A 19,309-nucleotide genomic window follows, 5' to 3' on the forward strand; every position below is an offset into this window, starting at 1 on the left:
GATAACTCGTAATTAAACACGTACGAGAGAACGAGACGTTCAGAATGCACCCTTGCGCCTGCTTGACCCCGCGATTCTTACATCCCTTGGAGCTACCTGCTATTGAAGTTTCGCGACTCTGTTTTTCTGAGGTCAATGGTTCTTGGGCGACTCGCTACAGTCTTTGTAAGCATGTTCAACGCAAAAGACTTGAAAAGGTTTCATTGCTAGCGCTCAGTACTACTTGTGTCACGGCGCCGGAACTCTACCGCTGCGTACTCTCCCTACGGAGAAATCCCTTGCATAGCGACCGAATAGTATTTGCACCAGGAAAAGATCCAGCGCCGTGTTGTCAGTTCAACATGGCGAATGTTTCCTCATCGCGGTCCTTGATCGGTGCGCCTGCTAAGTCATGCCGGGATACAATTGCACCAGCACCAACTAAACGTATCGTATTCGAGTTCATCTGCCTCAATCTATTGTTCCCGGAAGGATCGTGACCTATTCATTCTACGGCTCTAGACCATTTTACGCCTCGAGTGAAAGCCTTAAAAGCAGCGTTTTCAGCCCTCTATGTCTCATTCCAACATGTCTTTCCAGCCTAACACATCTGCTCAACCCTCCAGGCCTGCACCAATCGTTGGCAACTTTTTCGCTGCAGTCTATGGCGCACCGAGCTTCGACTATGTGTATTGCTTGATCGCACAGCCTGCAGAAACGACCCCAAGCATTGTCACCTTGAGACGTACCGACTCGTCGGATACTACCTCGCAAATTAGCTCGTTCAGCTCTGGCTATGGCCACCGCGACTCCAAGATTGCTGCAAATAGGGTAACTCCCTCTCTCTCACACACACAGATAATGAAAGCACACACTGACCACTTATTTCGACGCAGCGCGACTTCTCGGAGCCGAGTCAGCAATCTTCTGTCTTCTACCAAGGCTACAACGGCAACTTGTTCGAGTGGAGGATTGATAAGAATGGAGGACGCGCCCACATCGGTGTCAATACCGTGCCAGAGACCACCAGCGGCAGTGCAATTGCTCCAGTAATGGGGTCATCTCTGGCGTCAGTGACTACTGGTCAAGATTATCAGACCGCCTTTTTGTTTTATCAAGCACTTGACAATGTAAGATGATATTTCCTTGCTTCGACTAACATTGTCATTGTTATTGACTTGTGTCTCTTTACAGAGGATTTGTGAGCTTGTGTATTACCCTTTGTTGATGCTTTACTCACATAAAAGCAGACTACGTGTATCAGAAAGCGTTCGGGCAATGGAGCATCCCTTCTCTTGTCACGTATGACCCCGCGATGCCGCGAACAACCCTCTCGGCCTTTTCGTGGACCGGTATGTGTCCTTATCTCACCTCGCAATGGTCTATGGTCTAAGGAGTGACATGTCAGAAACAGATGCGTACACCGGCACCGACACGGTCGACTGTGTTTGTGTCATGTACAACCAGGCTCCCGGCCGCTATGTGGTCCACATGAGGTGAGAAGCCCGAAATGCTTTAAACGTTTTGATCCCCAAGTTTGAACCTGTATCCGGGTTCAATGGTCCGGTCATGCGCGGACCGTTCGCCACAGTTCATACGGGGGTTCAGAATAGTGTCGACAACCAATACCGGCTCTTCAGTCAGCCTCAGGAAGATCCGTCGAGACTTTTCCAGGGACAAGTCTCTCAAGGCGGCAACTTTTTAGATATGTCATTGGTGCCCAATACTACTGGTGTTAGGACACCTGCGCGTGGCAGTGAGTAATTTCTTGCTACAAGAATTTATATGTGTAACATCGTCCGTTTGTAGCATCCATTGCCGTTGTCTACGATCCTTCCAATACCGATAATACGAAACGCAGTAAGTATTTGAAAGAAATTGAAACATACGACCTTTGACACTGATTACTTTGACGCGACATTAGGTATCAGGGTCTTCTATTCTACTTCCGAGGGTCGTCTCTTATACAGCACTATGTATGACGACAGCGACCTTTACAATTCTCTTCAACATGGTGAACTTCAACGTTCTTCGTGAAGAAGATGGTTGTAGGACGTCCGCGCGCGCACTCGCTCGGCTGAATGTTCATTAAATAATTTCCTTGTCTGGGAATGGAATTTCTCTGCCAAAGTCATGTATAATGTAGTCCATGTCAATCGAATTGGGCCTTGGTATCATTGCAAAGAAATTTAAGGGAGCAATAAGCTAAGAGCCAAGAAAGCTGTCAAGAAGACAGCATAATCTGTAAATTTGTAAATTGGGTGATTTGGTGCGGCTCGTACTTAGATTGCTGCGTGTTGGTACGAGCTTCTATTAATTTAAGAAGCCGGGCGTGATGTGCCAACGTTTTACGCGACAACATGTCTCCGAAATAATCTACCACTTCCTTGATTTTGGAGGTCAGGCAGGCAGGTATCATTTCACGGTACGGTCCTTCGAGAAGACGCCGGGGTAGATGACCATTAGTGATCAAGAATTATCGATTATCAGAAGCTCGTTAATTGGGTCGAAGGCCGATAATACTTAGTGCAAGCGGCCAATGCGGGTCCATAGCGCCTACTTGATCCGTCGCGTAAGGAAAAAGTCTAAAAGCATCATTTACACTGTATATAGAATACATACAACAGTTACAACAAGACCGATTTCTACTTCGACTAAAGCGATCAAATATAGATATCTGATGTTCGTCAATAAAGCGATAAACGAGCCGGCAGGGATACATAATAAATGGGGAATGATAACGCCTCACTTCATTCGAAAACTATAAGTGTTGTATGAGCTGGCTTTATACATGGGATGTGGGGGCTGCCGTAGGAGTACCGGTTGCGAAAATAGCAACAGTAGCGGGAGGCATGGCAGGCAACGAGGGTTGAGCCGCACAAGCAACCTTGAGACCATTCGAGAAGGCAGCCAAGCCATCTGAACCAAGGGCATCGGGCGCTCCGGCGGGGACAGTACCGACATAGGCGTTGAAATTGTAGATGCCGCAAATACAGTTTGAAACAATCTGCTTCAAACTTGTATCGCTAAACACAGTCCTACCGTTCCGGTTTAGCCCAAAGGCTTGAGCACCGATGCCCATGGGTACGGAAAACGCGGCTGCACCGGCAGGGGCATCGTAGCTGTAATGCGTACCCCCAGAGTTTACGGTAACAGTACCGGGTGATTTGAGAAGGGACACAACGAAGACGCTGTCGCTCAGAGTCTCCCAACCGTTCGGGCGACCGTTGAAGTAATTGCCGCTGGCGTTGTTAGCTGGTCCCATTGTCGTATCCGTGGCGTCACAGTTAATGTCTCGCGGGGTAGGACGATACCAGTAGATGAGCTTTTCGTCGGTGATGTAGTTGGAGACCGACGAAGAACCTGCTTTGTACGCAGCAATGAAAGGCTTCGACATTTCGAGCCAACCCGAATGAGGCCTGTGATCGCAGTTACATGAGATACATAGATCGTAAGATGTAAATGAGGTCGAATCACTGACATGTCATTAACCCATTTGGAGCCTCCGTCATCGGTATGAGGGGAGGAAAGTGGCCCGATATAGTGAGATTCCCCGTAATCGTTCCATGTTTCGATTTCGACAAACTGAGGTGCCGATGCAAGGATATCATTCCAGCGTTGGTACCACAAGAAGTCTCCAGGGAACACCCAATTCTTGCTGTAAGAAACTTCAGCTCCAAAATGAGTGGAGAACCAAGGTGACGCAGCTATATTAGAGAATATGAGTGGGTGACTGATTGACTATTGGCTGTGATTTGAAACGTACGGGAAATAAGGCTCTTATCGCCAATAGTTGACAGGTAAGAATCGTCTCCATCAATGACAGAGATGACGACGCCCCCTTCAGGTGCCTTATTTCGGCCATCATTGGGCCATGCCATCCAATTCAAGGCGCCATCTAACTTAGAAAAGTCTCCTTGTCCAGGGTGGAAGTTGGGGGCCATGAAGAGATCCACTCCTGCAGTAGAGCGAACCTGATCAATGTTTAAGCCATCACCTTATGAGCAGGTTGTCAATAATTGACATGCAAAGCGACTTCGCGAAGTGACGTACCCGCGAAAGAAGAGACAAATACTTTCCCGTTAATCTTCAATTGCGCTGGTTTCGAAGCATACTGGGCAATCTTTGAACCAACACCCGTGGCGTCGGAGGCGCTCCACCAGTTGAAATCGAAGGAGATGAAAACTTTCATGCCATTGTTGGCCGCTGATTCGTACGCATATCCTAATTGGGTATCGGTGTAAGGGTCGGTACCAATGTTCAAGGCAAAAGCATCAATCCCGTAGGACTTTGCGCGCTTCATGTCGTCATCGAAAGCGGCGGCACTGGTCCTATCAGATACGATACCAATCTAGCAAGCAAGTATGAGTAGCTGGAAACGCGACGAGATAGGCTTGAACCCACCATGAAATGGGCAAACACCAGTTTTCCGCTGGTCGCCTCCGAGCGCTGTGACAAGCCATAGCCCTCAATGACAGCACCCAAGACAGCGGACGAAGAGACCAATAGGAGCAGCAGGGACTGTAGGGTATTATGAAGCTGCATTTCTAGCTGATGAAGCTGTATTCCTCTCCCTCCTCTCAGCTTTTATACGAGGATGAACCACGCTGTAGACTCATCTGGGATGGCAATATTTCCACATGAATGGCACGCCGCCGAACTCATCCAGTTCTTCGCACCTGAAAACCATGGACGGGGTAAGGTACTTGAATGAATTCGTAGGAGGCTCAATGCGACACATGGTCCATTTACATTGGTATGACGACGAAGCTCCAGTGTGGCAGGCCTGAGAGCAATATGAACCCTACATCGTGTAGAGCCACGCTGTGGAATACATTCGGCTCTTGCAAGCAATGTCAAGTTAATCGGTTGGATGGAAAGCATAAATGGATTACAGAGACTTACTGACAGGAACTACAGTGTATCTGAGGCCCTGGGCGACCAATTCACTTATTGCTTGTGATTTTAGATCCCTTGTACCAAGCGCGGACACTTCAACGGGAAGGTTCCGGGATCAGGGAAAGTAAAGTTGTACGGAAAGCATTAGTATTGCAGCCCCCGGCTAGTGAAAGCATCTAGTCATTGATGGATGAATGGGGACGGAAGGACCATATGCTGAGCCGAACGGGCCACAGCATGAGGTTTACTTCGCGACAGTGCCGCCACGACTATGAGGTCAAGGTGAGAAAAACGGACTGGATATAAGCCTGACAAGTGATAGAAAGGACGTATGATGCTAGCGCGCAATGCAGTTTCAAGTATTACGTGAATCCAAGGGTCGTCATCAAGAAAAGCTTAAGCTTATAATTTAGACAGGTAATCGGGCATCTCGCAGTGACAGAATACCAAAGTAGTCGCCTAAACCGGATGATATCTGTCTTGAAATGATCAGTACAGCTCTGACGCTGGAGAAGGGAGAGAAAGAGTGTGCCAATTGACAGCCGAATAAAACAGGGTGGATGTTGAAGACAAGCGTATTTTGGAATAATTGTTTGCTCGAGGAAGTCCGAAAAATCGTCCCGGAAGGACCGGTTTTGCCGGGTAGAGCACGTGGTGTGACAAACACGCGACAAGCACCCTGAACTTGACCCTCATCACTGTCAGCTTCACTGTTCACGCCGACATCTTATGGCCTCCCGTTCTGCTAGTCCAACCGAAAAACCAGCCGAAAGCCCTTCCATAGAACCGCACAACCATGATCCAAAGGATATCGGTGAAAAGAAAAAGAGGGTCAAAAAAGCGCCTCAAGCAGTCGTGCGCGAAGCGGGAAAATCATTGTTGCCGGTATCAAGGGTACAGAAAATAATTAAAGCAGACAAAGTACGCGTGTATGCTTTCAAAAATCGCGTTGAAGGGCTCTCATTATGACAGGACATACCTATCATCGCCAAGGAAGCCACGTTCCTAATATCTCTCGCCACTGAAGAGTTTATCAAACGATTAAGCGAAGCTGCACACAAATCTGCCGAGCGTAACAGCAGACAGACGATGCAGCATAAGGATCTTGGTCTGTTGACACTTTTGAACGCGTTGGCGACTCTCCCTTGACATCATTCCTCAGCCACAATTGTCCGAAAAGCTGACGAGTTTTTATTCTTGGAAGGTAAATTTGAAGTAACGTTGAAAGCCTTTAAGACCTTTGAAATGATTTTAGATATCATACCATGGACTATAACGGACGGTCCAGTCGTGAAACGAAAACCGAAGCAGCCGGGCGCTGATTCTGGCGGTGACGCAGGTTTCACGCTGCTGGATCAGTTTGTGACCAAGAAAGTGACTCCGGTCATTGAGGACGAGCCCGAAGAAGATATAATGATGAATGATGATGGTACTATGATGGTTGGTTAGGAAATATGTACGTTTATATTGTCGTTGTAACTCTTTTCCTTATTAACCCGCCATCAGGTAACTTATTATACTTCTGGTTGTTGTACTTGTACATATATTATCAGGCAATCCTGGACGCATTCTACTCAGATCATCGTTGCTCACTCGGTGTTCCATCTACTACTATCACTTCGTTATTACGAGACTTTCCAGCATTTGTAGACCGCAGACGGTTTACCTGGAACTGGAATTGGGTGAATAATCTCATCTCATTTAAAAGCCTCACAACACCTCGCGACATCCCCCCCCCCCCAATCTTACGGAATATTCGGGATTTGGGCCATGCCTGCGTGGTTATTTTAATGTGGCTCGTCATCCTCGATCCGTTCTTCTCTTGATGCCCTTTCCAAAAAGCGGCTTGTCGCAAGAACGCGAAGTACGTTGTTATAAGGTCATGCTAAGTTCAAGTGTTCGAATCCTTCTTTCGTTCTTGCGGGCCACAGGCGCTGATTTCCTTATTCGGGGAAAGCTATGATGCACGAAGCTTACTGACTTTTGTATCTTGAGTGTGTCAGCGTATATTGGAAGTACTTTGCTATTGTTCCTGTGACCGCGCAGTTAGCGTGAATGTTTAACAAGAATCATCTGGGGATGAAAGCAGTTTCGAATATTTATGAATACTTATCAGCCCCTTTCATGGGGTTTCATGGTGACTTTGGGGTAATTGTATGTCAACGCCCAAGAACTTGCTGAGGGGTCGGAATGTTGACGTCTTGAATAGCCCGAATGATTTTGTGGAATTTCAGGTATGTGAAGTTATATAAATGATGAACGTTAAAGTACATGTGGATAATTCCTAGGCTTATAACGAAGAAGTAATTCCAGACATCGAGCATCCTGTAGAAGTGTGGAAAATCCTCGCATTGAAACGTTGCGGTGGCACATTTCCGTTCAGGATGATTGTAAAACCAACATAATATGAGAGTACTGGCCATTGTATATAAAATGGCTTATATGTATGATTCATATCAATGACGCTTACTGGTAAGCATCTCCTAAATGTTCGACTAGGAGGTCGATCGTAGATTGCAATCGGCGATCAAACTTGTGCCATGGATATCTATATCTGCAGCCTGCAGGATTGTCTACTTGGAAAGGGAGTTAACGTAGAAAGCGCTGCAGTGATGAAAGATACTTTTCATGACTCGGACCGTCACTGCGGTCGGTTACATACTGTCTGGCAGAATGATGCACGTCGTCGTCAAGTGATCGTGGAGCTGGGCCGCCGGTTACCGGTATGTCTTATTGACCGGTATTTGTTTTGTCAAATTGTCATCAGCCAAACAAAGTTGGACACGAGGCTCTCAGGCTCAATTAAGTTGGCAGGACCATCCTTAAGGGTTGAAATACAATATAAAAGTTAAATTCAAGACGATAGAGTAGGTACTTAGGAAAGAGAGAGGATCGTAGGGTAGCAAAGGCTCAGCAAGCTGGATCAAATTGATCAAAAGAGGTTGTTTGGTTTTGTGACACCGTGACACATCCACTTTTGCTTCTGCCTTCGTCGCCTCAATTGCGAGGCATCCATTCGCTTATACCTACATTCTTTTCCTTCTTTTCTTTAGAATAATACCGTTCGTATGGCCCCTCTCGCTGGCAGGCCTCCCTATGCCACAGACGAACCAGATTCGTTCTACGAGACTCCGCAGCCTCAGCGTCGGATGCGTCAGCCCCAGCCTGAAAATCCGAATAATAGGTCTTCAGCATACGATGTGTACGTACAGACCGAATTTTTGCCGAAAACCTGTTATTGATTTCAATTTGTAGGTATGATAACTATCTCGACAAGAAACGTCAATCCGGCACTGGCGCACTTGGGATGGGATTTCTGAACGGTTCCATGGAAGATGATGATGACGACGACGACGAGGATTACCGTAGGCCGTCAACAGCAGCGGAATCACGTCAAGCGGGTCCATTGCCTTCGAAGCATGCTGCCTTGGCAGCAGCGACAGCGTCAAATGGAAATCGAAAGGGATCACCATCGCCACCTCCACAATATATAGCCTCGCCTCGCCCTGGTTACGCTGCTCCCATTGCTACTCTCAATAACCTGTCACGACCAGAGCCTGCTGCTGCCCCTGCTCGTCAACAGCAACCCCTCCAGATCAACGTCAACCCTAACCCCCCTCGAGGCCACAATCCTTTCGTCCTTCCCATTAACGCGGTTTCTTCGCCTGTATCCATCTCTTCATCTGTTCCTAGTACACCGCATCCTCTCCAGCCGCCCATGACTCCCATCACGCCGGTCTTTGCTCGCCCCGCCAAGGTTGTAGACATCAAGTTCATGGATGAAAAGCCCATCATGCGTGGAAATAGTGAAGGGGTGACACTGCCCAAGAGAGGAGAGCGAGGCGACGACTTTTGGCGTCGTTTCAGCGTCATTGCCAAGGATGAGAACAGGAAATCTTCAAGGTACGGTTCCTTACGCTCTTGCCTATGTCCTTCTATTCATGCTGCTTGTTGTAGCTCCTGGCTCAAGAAGACGCAGAATGGTACAACACGGTTATCTCGATGGGTATGGGTTATTGGAATGATTTTGGCCATCGTACGTCCTGTCCTTGGTTACGGTTTTCACATTAATGATGATTTCGACAGTGCGCAGCAGCAGGTATTGGTCTTGGTTGGTGGATCTCACATAAGAGCACATCGCACGACCAACCTATTGTCATCGGAGGGTCTGCTGACAATGCTGCTACGGAAACTGGCACGGACACGAGCGCCGTTGGAAGCGGCACCGCGCGCGTTGCTACCAGTTTACACGTCTCACCAACGAACACCGTGGCTAGACGGTTTGTGGAGCCTAGGTACACGAACAGTCCCTCACGGCGAGAGCACCGGCGTAGAGTGAAACACCTGCATTGAGGTGAGACTTGAATCATGGTGTAAGGGATCTCGTATTGAGTGATACTTTTTCTTCAGTTTTTTATACATTTTGGGTCCAACTATCGCATCTCGTCGAGTGAGAAAGGATAAAACATCAGCAATTACACTTGCTCTACCCGCAATAACTTATATTTCTTGTCTTCATCGCATCTCTTACCCGCACTGACTCGACCCCTCTCCTAATATCCGTGGGATAACCATTGGCCACTGTGGCTTCCCGTCCGCTCGTTCTCTGCGTACACTCAGCTTCACGCTGTGCTGTAACGCATGTATTTATTGGTCCCCATTGACGACCTGGTTTTCATAGATACCCTTCATCTGTTGCACGTTTTCGATGTACAAGTTTGACTTTCACCGCTTCATCTTGTTATGCACATAGGAATTTAAATGCTCAAGAATTCTTCGCGCAAGGGTGTGCTCTACTGCCACCTATTCAATGCATTTTGCCACCCAGAGTCATGTTTCTGCACTTTATCTTTGAACCTTAGTATGTAAAGTTCGGAGCAATGGAATTTCATTCTGCGCTGTTGCCAGGCACTGCTGTGTCGACCCAAAATGGGATAATCCATTTTTCTTTCAACCTTCATCTCCAGATCTTGACCTTTGCCATGTACTCATCCGGAACGCCTCCACATAAACGTGCACGACGCGATTCTGGCTCAGGTGCCAATGGGAGCGCGTCTTCATCGTTGCCACCACTGTCCCTTTCCATCCTTGGCGTTGAACCACTAGATGAATTCATCAAGGAAATAGCAGATTTCATCCACCATATGATCATGACGAGACCGAACATACCTGGAAATATTGAGGTGGAGGCCAAGGTGGGAGTTTTGCGGGACAACGACCGAGGCGCACGGCTCATGCTGCCTGTGCTGGTGGAGACAAGTAGGTGATACTTTCCTGCGGTCGCTCCGGTTTTCATTTCGTTGTCTGCAGTTCTCGCGCCTGATTCTGTGGACTGTCGGTTCGAATCTAATATGACTGCGGTGCGATACTACTAAATAGCGTTAGGTATCCATTCTTATGCGAACTCTGAACTTAGCACCAGCACAAGCACTACAACACCCTCCTCAATAACCTGAAGACTTCAACTACGACGGGCGCTTCGATGGACTACCACCATCTATACTACGTTGACACGTTCTACATGGGGGATAACAAGGAAAAAATCCGCGTCACTCGTGATGAGAAGACAGGAAACGTCGTAGAGTGTATACGGAAAATCAAGCTTGGAACGCTTAATATCTACAGTCCTAAGCGGGCGGCGGATTGGAGGGTGACGGTGAATCTCGAGGTGCCGGGTGAGTGCACGAAAAGTGGCAACTGAAGAAGTCTGAAATTTGCTAGGAATACAGAACCACATCCGGTGGGATCTTCGACGATGACAAGGCGGAAGGACCGGATGAACTACACTCATGAGGAGTTTGCTATTGACCTGACACAGGTCACCAAGTCGAGTGCATCTGGACCGGTGAGAAATTTTATCTCTTTCTTACGTGTTGTTGCCTCATGCTTTCCTTGTGTCGTAGCCAGAGATCCTACACGAACTCGAGCTCGAGATCGCCCGCTCAGAGTTTCTACTTTCAGCGGCTGCTCATCGCGGGGATCCCAACGTTTCGGAATCAGAAAGGTTCGCGTTTGACGAGCTCATACGGGCGTTTGTCAATAATGCAAGGATATTGGTCCGGAACTCTATGGCTACCGACGGATGGCATTGATGACAGGAGTACAATCTGTAATATATAGTAGTATACAGAATTTATTCGTGGGATTCAGTAAAACCAAGGAACCAAATAATTTAAAAAAAGAGTGTAACAAACCACAGACTAAGGATGGGTAAAGGACAGAATGATGCATCACAGCCCTCCGACCTCAACCATATCGCCATCCTCCACGTCGGCTTCTCCTATTTCAACCTCGTTGCCCATCTTGTCTCCTTCAATGTATATCCGAGGATCCTTAGCTTGCGCCCCTCGCTTCTTTGTTGGGCTCGAAGCAACACCGCTCATGACAGCAGGGTACTCGTCAGCCAATCCAGCCTTCTTCAAAAACGCCCTGACTATTGCACCACATGTCGTTGTAGGCCTAACCACAAGTACTATATCTTGTGTCGTCTTATTGGAACGCAGAGTTAGTTTGAGCTTTTCTCCGTCGTCTTCCTCTTTATCCGTGTCGGGTACTGCAGGAGGTGCTGTGAAGAAGGTATCCGGTTCGTCGTCATCATCCGACGTGATATTCACGCCACCGTCTGTGTCCGACGTGATTACAATCACGTCGGGGTCTACCGGTGGCAGCTTGGGGGCTCTGTATTTCGACGAACGCATATATTCATATGTTTTCTTGCTGCAAGCAACTATTATTGAAGTCAGCATCGGGTAAGGGTTGCGAAACGAAGTCCTACCGAATTCCGCAGAGCTCCATATACCCAAAGTATGAGGAGTCACAGATGGGAAGAATCTCCTGTTCTGATAGGTCATGATAAGATTATCCGTCAAAAGGTTCTGGATCTCCGCCACAGCCTCGAAAAGTTCGCGGAAGGTCTCGCTCTGAACAGGAGGGTGAGTGCAAAGCGAGGCAATAACGCGACAGGAACTGTACCCTATTCATTTTGAAGACTTCAACAACGTTGGATAGGGCACCTGGGTTCTCAGGATGGGGTTGCCATCTGACAGAAATCTCGATTATATCGCTAGCGCCAGAATCTTCTGGGATTATCTGAGATGCAGAGAAGCTAGCCTTAGACCGCCGAGCTATGCTGGCAAGCTCGGGGTCAAGTGTGATATCATTGTCCGCAGAAGTATCCAGATCGTCGTCAGATAAAGTAGGCGAGGCAGGTCGTGGTATGGGAGCAAGAGCCTGCCTGGACCATTATAAAAAAAAATAGACGACGAAGAAAATCAAGGAAAGGCTTACCGAATGACGTTCCGCGCATTCTGTAATTGCTGAATAGGTATCGCGGGAGGAGGAGTGATGGATCGTGACCAGCTTCGTTGACGACTTTCGCGCTTCCGTTTGAGTTTACCGGGAGTGTTCTCGGCACCATGCATCGCTGAATCGTCATCAAGGTCTGCATCGCCGTCAGAGGCATCCTCCGAGAGAAGTCTATTCAATCTGTCGTAAAAATTTACGCGTAAGGGGAACTTGAAGAAGACACTGACCTCAGTAGATTCTTATTCCTTTGCCAACTAGGTACATCATTATTCGCCTTTTTCTTTTGCCTTCGGCGTTGTGGTGACGCGTCTTCATCTTGGTCGCTACCGGGAGATCTGCTCCTTGCTTTCTTCTCTACGAAATGGAGAAGATGAGCCCTTCACGCTCTTCGCAATTGAAGCTGACACGCCTTTATTTTTCTGCTCCAGCTTTCGCCATGCATCCTTGTCTCTCGAGCGGTTACGCATGAACATTTCATCACTGTCTTTGACGACAAGTTCTGACAGCTTCGGTATTGAAGAAGAAGAGGAGCTAGCTTCGGCATTCTTCTGCTTGATGATGGGTCGAGGCCTGGGACGGGACATCGTTCTTGGCAAGTAACAGATCGTGGGAAATCTACAGTTTTGATGTCATGTCACGTGGGACCTGTGCTTTTTGTCTCTTGACGCTCACCCAGGTCTCTACATGTTCAGCAAACGCGTAAAATCAAAACCTTCGCAGCGGTTGAGACAAACCTCCCCCGAAGATGACGATACCACTGATGGTGCTACAGTAACAGGAGATGATTCTCCCAGTACATTGGTAACAAAAATCAAGAAGAAGTCCAAACCGAAATCCCGACTCAGTTTTGGCGGCTCAGACCATGAGGTTCGCGTTGTCAATTCCTCCCAGAATAAAATTCTAATTGTAGCAAGGAAGGAGGGTGGTGAAGAAGTTTTTCAGGTGAAAAAGTCCAAGCTCAGCAAGAAACTGACACTTGCAAAACATTCAGCGTACGTCCTCTTACCGGCTGTTCTTGCTTTCGTTTATGTACTTCCTGCAGAGACATACTCCCCAACCTTGACCAAGCCACCATCTCACCGAACCGCGGACCAAAGTACGACCAAGCCTATCTCAATGAGCTCAAAGCCAGCAATCGCCGAGCACCAGCCCCGGACCCATACGATGCAGACATGTCGATGGATATATCCATGGATGCCGGCGACCTCTCCATACAAAGCATAGGCGATGTCGACGCACTTAGTACGTCTTGCTTATTCCCAACTGGACATTTTTAACCTGTACTTATCATTAGTGGAAACCAGTATACCATCCGAGTCATCTATAAAGGTAGCCAAGGAACGTCGGGAGCGGTTCAGAGCTACCGATACATCTGGGAAAGAAGATTTTATTTCTCTATCCTTGACGCAGCGGACTGAAGACCAGGGACCACACCCTGAAAGTCGACTGATGAGGGAGGATGATGATCTTGGGGAAGGAGATGACGGTAAGTACATACGCTTGATTACTTTGATTGGTGCTAACAAGTATCAGAATTCGCGGAATACACAAGTGCACAAGAAAGGATTGCTCTTGGCAAGAAATCGCGGAAAGTGGAGGCTAGCAAACGTCGGGATGCTATGAAAGAAATGATCGCTAATGCGTCCGTACCATCCAATTCAATTCTTACTCTGTGCTGACTGCTATTCAAGTGAGGAAGAAGACGAAGAAACGATGGAATGGGAACAAGAGCAACTTCGTCGTGGAGGAACAATGCCATCAGAACCTTCCCCGTCGTCCTCAAAAGTTAGACAAACATATAAAGCGGCTTCAAGTAAGTAGTTTTAGTTTTTTTCCTAGTTCTCCAAGCTCATCTTGTGTAGTTCCGCCTATGACTGCTGTACCAACGCTTGGTCCTGCTTTGACTCGTCTGACGCAGCAACTAGCTCAGCTGACAACGTCTCATGCCACAAATACTGCAGCTTTAAATTCTCTCGCGCAAGAGAGGGGGGAACTTGACGATAGAGAGATAGAGATGCGTGGCATGGTGGGGAGAGCTGAAGAGAAGAGGGCTTGGTTTAGCTCTTTCAAGGAATGGATAGAAGGCGTTGCCGGCTTTCTTGACGAAAAAGTATGTAATCATGTTTTCCAGGATTTGCGTTTTCCTGACACATTTAATCATCAGTATCCGCTGCTGGAGAAATTGGAAGAGGAACATGTATCACTACTACAAGAAAGGAGTGAGATGATCAAGAAGCGCAGGACACAGGACGACGAAGATGACCTTTCAAACTTCTTGGGGAATCTTCCTCTGCCCGCCGAAGCGGAGGAGACAGATGATCTTGGCAGAGCTGTACCAAATCCAAATTCAGCTGCACAGAAGGCGCTTCGACGTGCCGCACGCATTGCCAGGAGACAACAGCGCCAGAATGATGAAGAAGCCGAAGAAGGGTATTCAACGGACTCAGAGCTTTCGCCCTCAGATGAACAAGCGTATTCCACTGCCGTAGAGTTTCTGGCCACGAAGACAAAGGAGGTTCTATCTGATGTTCGGGCCCCAGAGTTCCGCGATCCTGGCAAAGGCAGGTGGAGTGCGTGGCGAGAACAATATACAGATAGTTATGTCAACGCATATGGTGGGCTTGGGGTTGTCAGCGTGTGGGAATTTTGGGCGAGGTTGGAGTGTGTAGGGTGGAATTGCGTAGAGGTATGCTCACATTCAATATTCGTAGGCCTTGCTGATCTTTTTGGGTAGGAGCCCCGAAGCTTGGATGCTTTCACTTGGTATAAGGGCTTGTACGAATATTCACGTCCAAATAATAATGAAGGCGGCGAACCAGAACTGGGACCAGACGGTGACCTGGTGGCATCGATGATTACAACAGCTATTTTACCTAGAATGTGCAAGCTCTTGGAAGGTGGTGCCTTGGACGTCTATTCAGCCGGAGACATCAGGCGAATGGTCAATATAACCGAAGAGGTTGAGGCTAGCATCGGACCAGGGAATACTAAGGTTCACGTAAGTATTTTGTCTCGTGAAGCCTTGGCACTTTGACTGAATGTTGGACTAGATGCTCTTCAAAACGATGTTGACTCTGTTTGATAACGCCATCACTGAGACTGAGGCTCTTGTTTCGAAATATAGGTCCTTGGATCAGACCGCGATGCCCTTCAACCCAGATTCGATACCGGCTCGAAGAAGGTTCCTTGTGAGACGAATTAAACTTCTACAGAATCTCTCGCGGTGGAGAAAGTTTACTGGTGAACGATATGGGATTGGACAGTCTATTACAAGGCTCGTTGATCGCACGCTGCTACCTGTTGCAGAAGGAGGTTGGGATGTCGGTGGAGAAGAACTCATGCGCAAGGTCAGATTGAGTGTTTTATGATTGTCTCTTTCCTCACAGTATTATGACAGGTGTCCAAACTGTTGCCGGATGAACTTTCGGGAAACATTAAGAATCGCTTGAGATAAGTGTTCAAGTGTATTTTGTATATTCATATTTGTAAAATGGTCAAGCTGGGTTTAACTACGAAGTTCGATGGCTGGTAGATTCGAGGATATTCTTATTCCGCGAGATGACGATGCCATGGCTCATGGTCATTCTACATTGTCATCTCCAGAATACCTCGATACATTGAACTGAAGCACTCATGACCCGCATGACAAAGTTCTGGTTGTGCGAGGCTCGTTCCGCTGTCGAACAAGTAATTGTATTGTTCTCGCTGAATACATCTGGCGTCGTCCTTCAATTCGCTGTCCTACAACATGACGTCAACTTTGATGGGTGACAGGGATTATCGATGATCACGCAAAACGATATCTATCTTTCAATTTACTTTCTGTCGTTCAACCTAATTACAACCTTGATGGCCCATTTAACCAAACCACCAAAATATGATATCAAGGACTCTAACATTGCGCTCCTAGGCTCCGACGTATGTTATTTTGTCAAGGACTGAACATTATCACATAGTAACCCACAATGGTTTAAAAGTTGGAGAAACGCGTCCGAGAGCATGCTGGTGATACAGAGCCCGCGTGGAAGAGTGCAGGAGCGAGACCAGGTATCGAAGTGTGGAGGATTGAACAGTTCCGGATTGTCTTCAGAGAAGTCAATGGTGAATTCTATGATGGAGATTCATATATTGTGTTGCACGTAGGTGTGAGCGACTGTGGGAAGTACCGAACGCTCATCCCTGAATCTAGACTTACAAAAAGAACCCCGATTCTGAAACCTTGTCGTATGATCTTCACTTTTGGCTTGGAGAGGAAACGTCTCAAGATGAGGCTGGCACAGCCGCATACAAGACCGTCGAACTGGATGACTGTAAATTCATTCAGTTAGTCAAGACTGTCCTTCGATATTAACGTTGATACTAGATCTACATGGCGTACCTGTCCAGTATCGTGAAGTCCAAGGGTACGAATCATCTCGTTTTCTCTCCTACTTTCGTCATTTCGTTTGTCTCCACGGGGGAATAGAAAGTGGCTTCCGACACATCGTTGACCCCCCTTCCCTTGACTTACGAATCTTATATCACATATCTTTCACCACAGAAAACAATCTTGTTATTCGCCAAGTCCCCGCACATTCATCTAGTCTAATCAAAGGCGACGTGTATGTCCTGGATAAGGGGACAAAAGTGTGGCAGTTCAATACCAAGGATAGCGCTGGGAAAGAAAGGTTCAGAGCAGCTGAATTCGTTAGGAATATAGTTGACAAGAGAGGAGGGCAGCCCGAGCTTACGGTATTCGGTATCTGAGTTCTTTTACTATGCCTGTAGCGAAAACTGAAAGGTTGCTGTAGATGAAGGCGGTTCGGGTGCCGGTATATTCCTGAACGAATTTGGAGAAGGGACGACGCTCCGGCAACCTGATACTAGCGATAGTGGTCCCCGAGCATTATTCAGGTTATCAGATGCATCCGGTTCTGTCGTATTTGAAGGCGTTGAGCCACCCACATCAGCGTCACTGTCTTCATCCGACACTTTTCTGCTGGATGATTCTCACGATTCTCATCATCCAGCGGTCTATGTTTGGATTGGAAAATCTGCGTCGTTGGCTGAACGCAAGCTAGCCCCTCAATACGCTCAGAGATATCTTCACCAGAAGCATTTTCCTGCAGCCCATGTACCCATTATTAAGATGAGGGAGGGAGAGGAAAGCGACATGTTTCTTAAAGTTGTAACAGTTTGAACTTACGTACCTCGACCGATATGTTGATCCCTAGAACTGTGTTTCTGAGACTGAACAATTATGCCAGTATCTTCCTGATGAGAGCATTGAATCACATGAATTGTGGACAATTATGATATAACAAATAAATGAGATGAAAGAGGCATCACCCGCTACCCTTCTGCAAACGAGTCAAAGGTGCGCGGCGTGCGCCCAAGACCACGAGAGCTCGGTAAGTTATAGACTAGGAGCGGTATCATTATTCCGAATGGCGTCAGGTTCTTCGAACCACAGTCGGCATAGAAAGGATCAAGTTTTTTGACGCAGTGCACGACCCGGTCATGTTTTTCATGTCATCGACGCAGCATTGAACCTGAGAACATTTCCAGACACTTTTTTAGTCAAATCGATGGAAATGATGAGCAAAGATCCTAGTTGAAGGAGGTCGAGGAAAGGATGCCAGATACCGAACACTGTCGCCATTGCCTCAATCAGAGAATTAAAGTTGCCAAAGATGTCGAGTAGATAGTAGAGTTACGTATATTCCTTTAAGCGAAACAGAAGTAATAACAAGCAAGATCAAGAATGGTGGATTCAGTGAGGTGAAGCACTCTGATGAGGAACAGCAGGAACTCCTCGTGCAATTAGCTTCAGAGTCCACACCCAGTGACTGACAGCTCTGAATGGGCGCAGGACAAAAGGTTCGCTGCTATAAACAACTCGGCCTCGCAGCGTCGTCGCACTAAGGCCATTCTCGATAGCCGTAAATCTTTCAACAGCTTCGTCGATCTTGATGCGCTTTGCAGGGTCAGGTTCTACCATAGCCATTACAAGAGGCTTCATAAAACCAAACGACTTCATTCCTCGGAGCCCTTTTCGAATCTTGTAGTCCGCAGTGGTACCCTAGAGCGCTGAACGTAAGTTGTGGCTGCAGGTTTTCGATGAGTGTAACCAACCTCGGGAAGGAAGGCTCTCAGCGCATTGCCAAGATAATATATATCGACAGCAAATGGGTCGCACATTGACGTTATGTCGATGGCCTCTGGTACCGTTTGATCGCCTCCAAGAACAGGCTCTACAACTGGGAGATCATCCGCGTTGTAACGATTTGACAGACCGAAATCGATAAAGTAATATTTTGGTGGCCGTTCTGTGCGCCGGTAGTACGATGCAGGGCCGGAATAGTCGTATTTCAGATCCCGACGCTGGGGGTGAAAGCTATCTGGGAACATATCCGTAGCATCCATGAAGATGTTCGTGTATCCCCCGTCGCTGCAGCAAGTTTTAGCATAGACTGTATATCTTTGAAGTTTTAGGGACTTCACCGATGCGCAATATTATGATGGTGAAGGAACTGAAGTGCCTGAAGCTGGATATGAGATGCCTTTGCCTGGTACATACGATATACAACGCACTTCAAGCATCTCTTTGAAGAACTGAATGCCTTCGCCTACAGTCCTGAACGGGGGGTCATGCCATGGTCGTAGGTATGGCATAACAATAATGGTGTGATTGTCCTCATTTGGGACGGGTAGCATTCGAAGGATTGGAACACAATGGTTACGAGGATCCGTAGAGTTGGACAGAAAGGTGCCGATTTCCAGTTCATGAGGGTTATCCAGATGTCTGATGAGCTTCAGCGCGACCACCTTTCCAGAGGACAGATCCATAGCATCCATAAAATTGTAGGAGCGCTACAAGTATACCCCTCATGAGCATCATTAAGTGAAATAGTTAGACAAACTAACAACTTCCCGTTGACTGTCCTCACATACCATGGACAGTTTGTTTGTCCCTGTCCAAGATGGCGTCCAGTCTGGTTGAAAGCGAGGTCGCAATTTGTAGCCGTATTCTTCGAGCCATGTGCAATGGTCCCGCCAGAATATCTCAGTGATCGTCAGTTTCCCGTCATGACCAGACATTGTGTGTTGGCGAAGGAAAGAGGGAAGAAAGGAATTACATGATGAT

The 19,309-nt window shown here is 47.4% G+C and overlaps 9 protein-coding genes across 9 annotated transcripts; 6 read left to right on the forward strand and 3 right to left on the reverse strand.

Annotated features, from left to right (window-relative positions):
- Positions 1-567: 567 nt before the first annotated feature.
- Positions 568-2,016, forward strand: EV420DRAFT_1637895 (uncharacterized protein; the record flags this gene model as incomplete). Its single annotated transcript, XM_060476771.1, has 8 exons — positions 568-810; positions 876-1,109; positions 1,174-1,180; positions 1,230-1,331; positions 1,388-1,461; positions 1,516-1,735; positions 1,789-1,839; positions 1,904-2,016. 8 exons carry the CDS (start codon positions 568-570, stop codon positions 2,014-2,016), a joined length of 1,044 nt encoding a protein of 347 aa, XP_060335446.1.
- A 748-nt stretch (positions 2,017-2,764) lies between these two features.
- EV420DRAFT_1263358 (glycosyl hydrolase family 71-domain-containing protein) lies at positions 2,765-4,524 on the reverse strand (the record flags this gene model as incomplete). The annotated part of the gene is made up of 5 exons (XM_060467166.1): positions 2,765-3,398; positions 3,461-3,686; positions 3,746-3,976; positions 4,033-4,330; positions 4,384-4,524. 5 exons carry the CDS (start codon positions 4,522-4,524, stop codon positions 2,765-2,767), a joined length of 1,530 nt encoding a protein of 509 aa, XP_060335447.1.
- Positions 4,525-5,557: 1,033 nt separating this feature from the next.
- On the forward strand, positions 5,558-6,588 carry EV420DRAFT_1515889 (histone-fold-containing protein). The gene is made up of 5 exons (XM_060471911.1): positions 5,558-5,799; positions 5,851-5,986; positions 6,041-6,082; positions 6,134-6,334; positions 6,385-6,588. Exons 1-4 carry the CDS (start codon positions 5,608-5,610, stop codon positions 6,325-6,327), a joined length of 564 nt encoding a protein of 187 aa, XP_060335448.1. The 5' UTR covers positions 5,558-5,607; the 3' UTR covers positions 6,328-6,334; positions 6,385-6,588.
- A 1,358-nt stretch (positions 6,589-7,946) lies between these two features.
- On the forward strand, positions 7,947-9,231 carry EV420DRAFT_1637898 (uncharacterized protein; the record flags this gene model as incomplete). Its single annotated transcript, XM_060476772.1, has 4 exons — positions 7,947-8,080; positions 8,134-8,781; positions 8,836-8,914; positions 8,965-9,231. The coding sequence occupies 4 exons, from the start codon at positions 7,947-7,949 to the stop codon at positions 9,229-9,231; spliced, it is 1,128 nt and encodes a 375-aa protein (XP_060335449.1).
- A 587-nt stretch (positions 9,232-9,818) lies between these two features.
- On the forward strand, positions 9,819-10,970 carry EV420DRAFT_1302596 (mRNA capping enzyme; the record flags this gene model as incomplete). Its single annotated transcript, XM_060468421.1, has 5 exons — positions 9,819-10,137; positions 10,189-10,238; positions 10,295-10,553; positions 10,608-10,723; positions 10,782-10,970. Exons 1-5 carry the CDS (start codon positions 9,861-9,863, stop codon positions 10,968-10,970), a joined length of 891 nt encoding a protein of 296 aa, XP_060335450.1. The 5' UTR covers positions 9,819-9,860.
- Positions 10,889-12,798, reverse strand: EV420DRAFT_1037191 (uncharacterized protein). The gene is made up of 6 exons (XM_060465450.1): positions 12,593-12,798; positions 12,411-12,537; positions 12,166-12,354; positions 11,851-12,112; positions 11,654-11,798; positions 10,889-11,605 (listed from the first exon to the last, which is right to left on the reverse strand). The coding sequence occupies exons 1-6, from the start codon at positions 12,765-12,767 to the stop codon at positions 11,109-11,111; spliced, it is 1,395 nt and encodes a 464-aa protein (XP_060335451.1). The 5' UTR covers positions 12,768-12,798; the 3' UTR covers positions 10,889-11,108.
- Positions 12,799-12,830: 32 nt separating this feature from the next.
- On the forward strand, positions 12,831-15,802 carry EV420DRAFT_1037255 (nineteen complex-related protein 2-domain-containing protein). The gene is made up of 11 exons (XM_060465451.1): positions 12,831-13,050; positions 13,102-13,175; positions 13,226-13,425; positions 13,478-13,669; positions 13,717-13,825; positions 13,875-13,996; positions 14,046-14,293; positions 14,348-14,869; positions 14,918-15,181; positions 15,234-15,530; positions 15,581-15,802. Exons 1-11 carry the CDS (start codon positions 12,868-12,870, stop codon positions 15,635-15,637), a joined length of 2,268 nt encoding a protein of 755 aa, XP_060335452.1. The 5' UTR covers positions 12,831-12,867; the 3' UTR covers positions 15,638-15,802.
- Positions 15,803-15,985: 183 nt separating this feature from the next.
- Positions 15,986-17,450, forward strand: EV420DRAFT_1515903 (fragmin60). The gene is made up of 5 exons (XM_060471912.1): positions 15,986-16,101; positions 16,161-16,322; positions 16,373-16,493; positions 16,547-16,921; positions 16,974-17,450. The coding sequence occupies exons 1-5, from the start codon at positions 16,033-16,035 to the stop codon at positions 17,360-17,362; spliced, it is 1,116 nt and encodes a 371-aa protein (XP_060335453.1). The 5' UTR covers positions 15,986-16,032; the 3' UTR covers positions 17,363-17,450.
- On the reverse strand, positions 17,451-19,307 carry EV420DRAFT_1302603 (uncharacterized protein). The gene is made up of 5 exons (XM_060468422.1): positions 19,090-19,307; positions 18,757-19,035; positions 18,667-18,704; positions 18,298-18,613; positions 17,451-18,244 (listed from the first exon to the last, which is right to left on the reverse strand). Exons 1-5 carry the CDS (start codon positions 19,261-19,263, stop codon positions 17,936-17,938), a joined length of 1,116 nt encoding a protein of 371 aa, XP_060335454.1. The 5' UTR covers positions 19,264-19,307; the 3' UTR covers positions 17,451-17,935.
- Between the last annotated feature and the right edge of the window lie 2 nt (positions 19,308-19,309).

The sequence above is a fragment of the Desarmillaria tabescens genome (assembly GCF_030435595.1).
Source record: "Desarmillaria tabescens strain CCBAS 213 chromosome Unknown EV420scaffold_6, whole genome shotgun sequence".
Classification (NCBI taxonomy): Eukaryota; Fungi; Basidiomycota; class Agaricomycetes; order Agaricales; family Physalacriaceae; genus Desarmillaria; species Desarmillaria tabescens.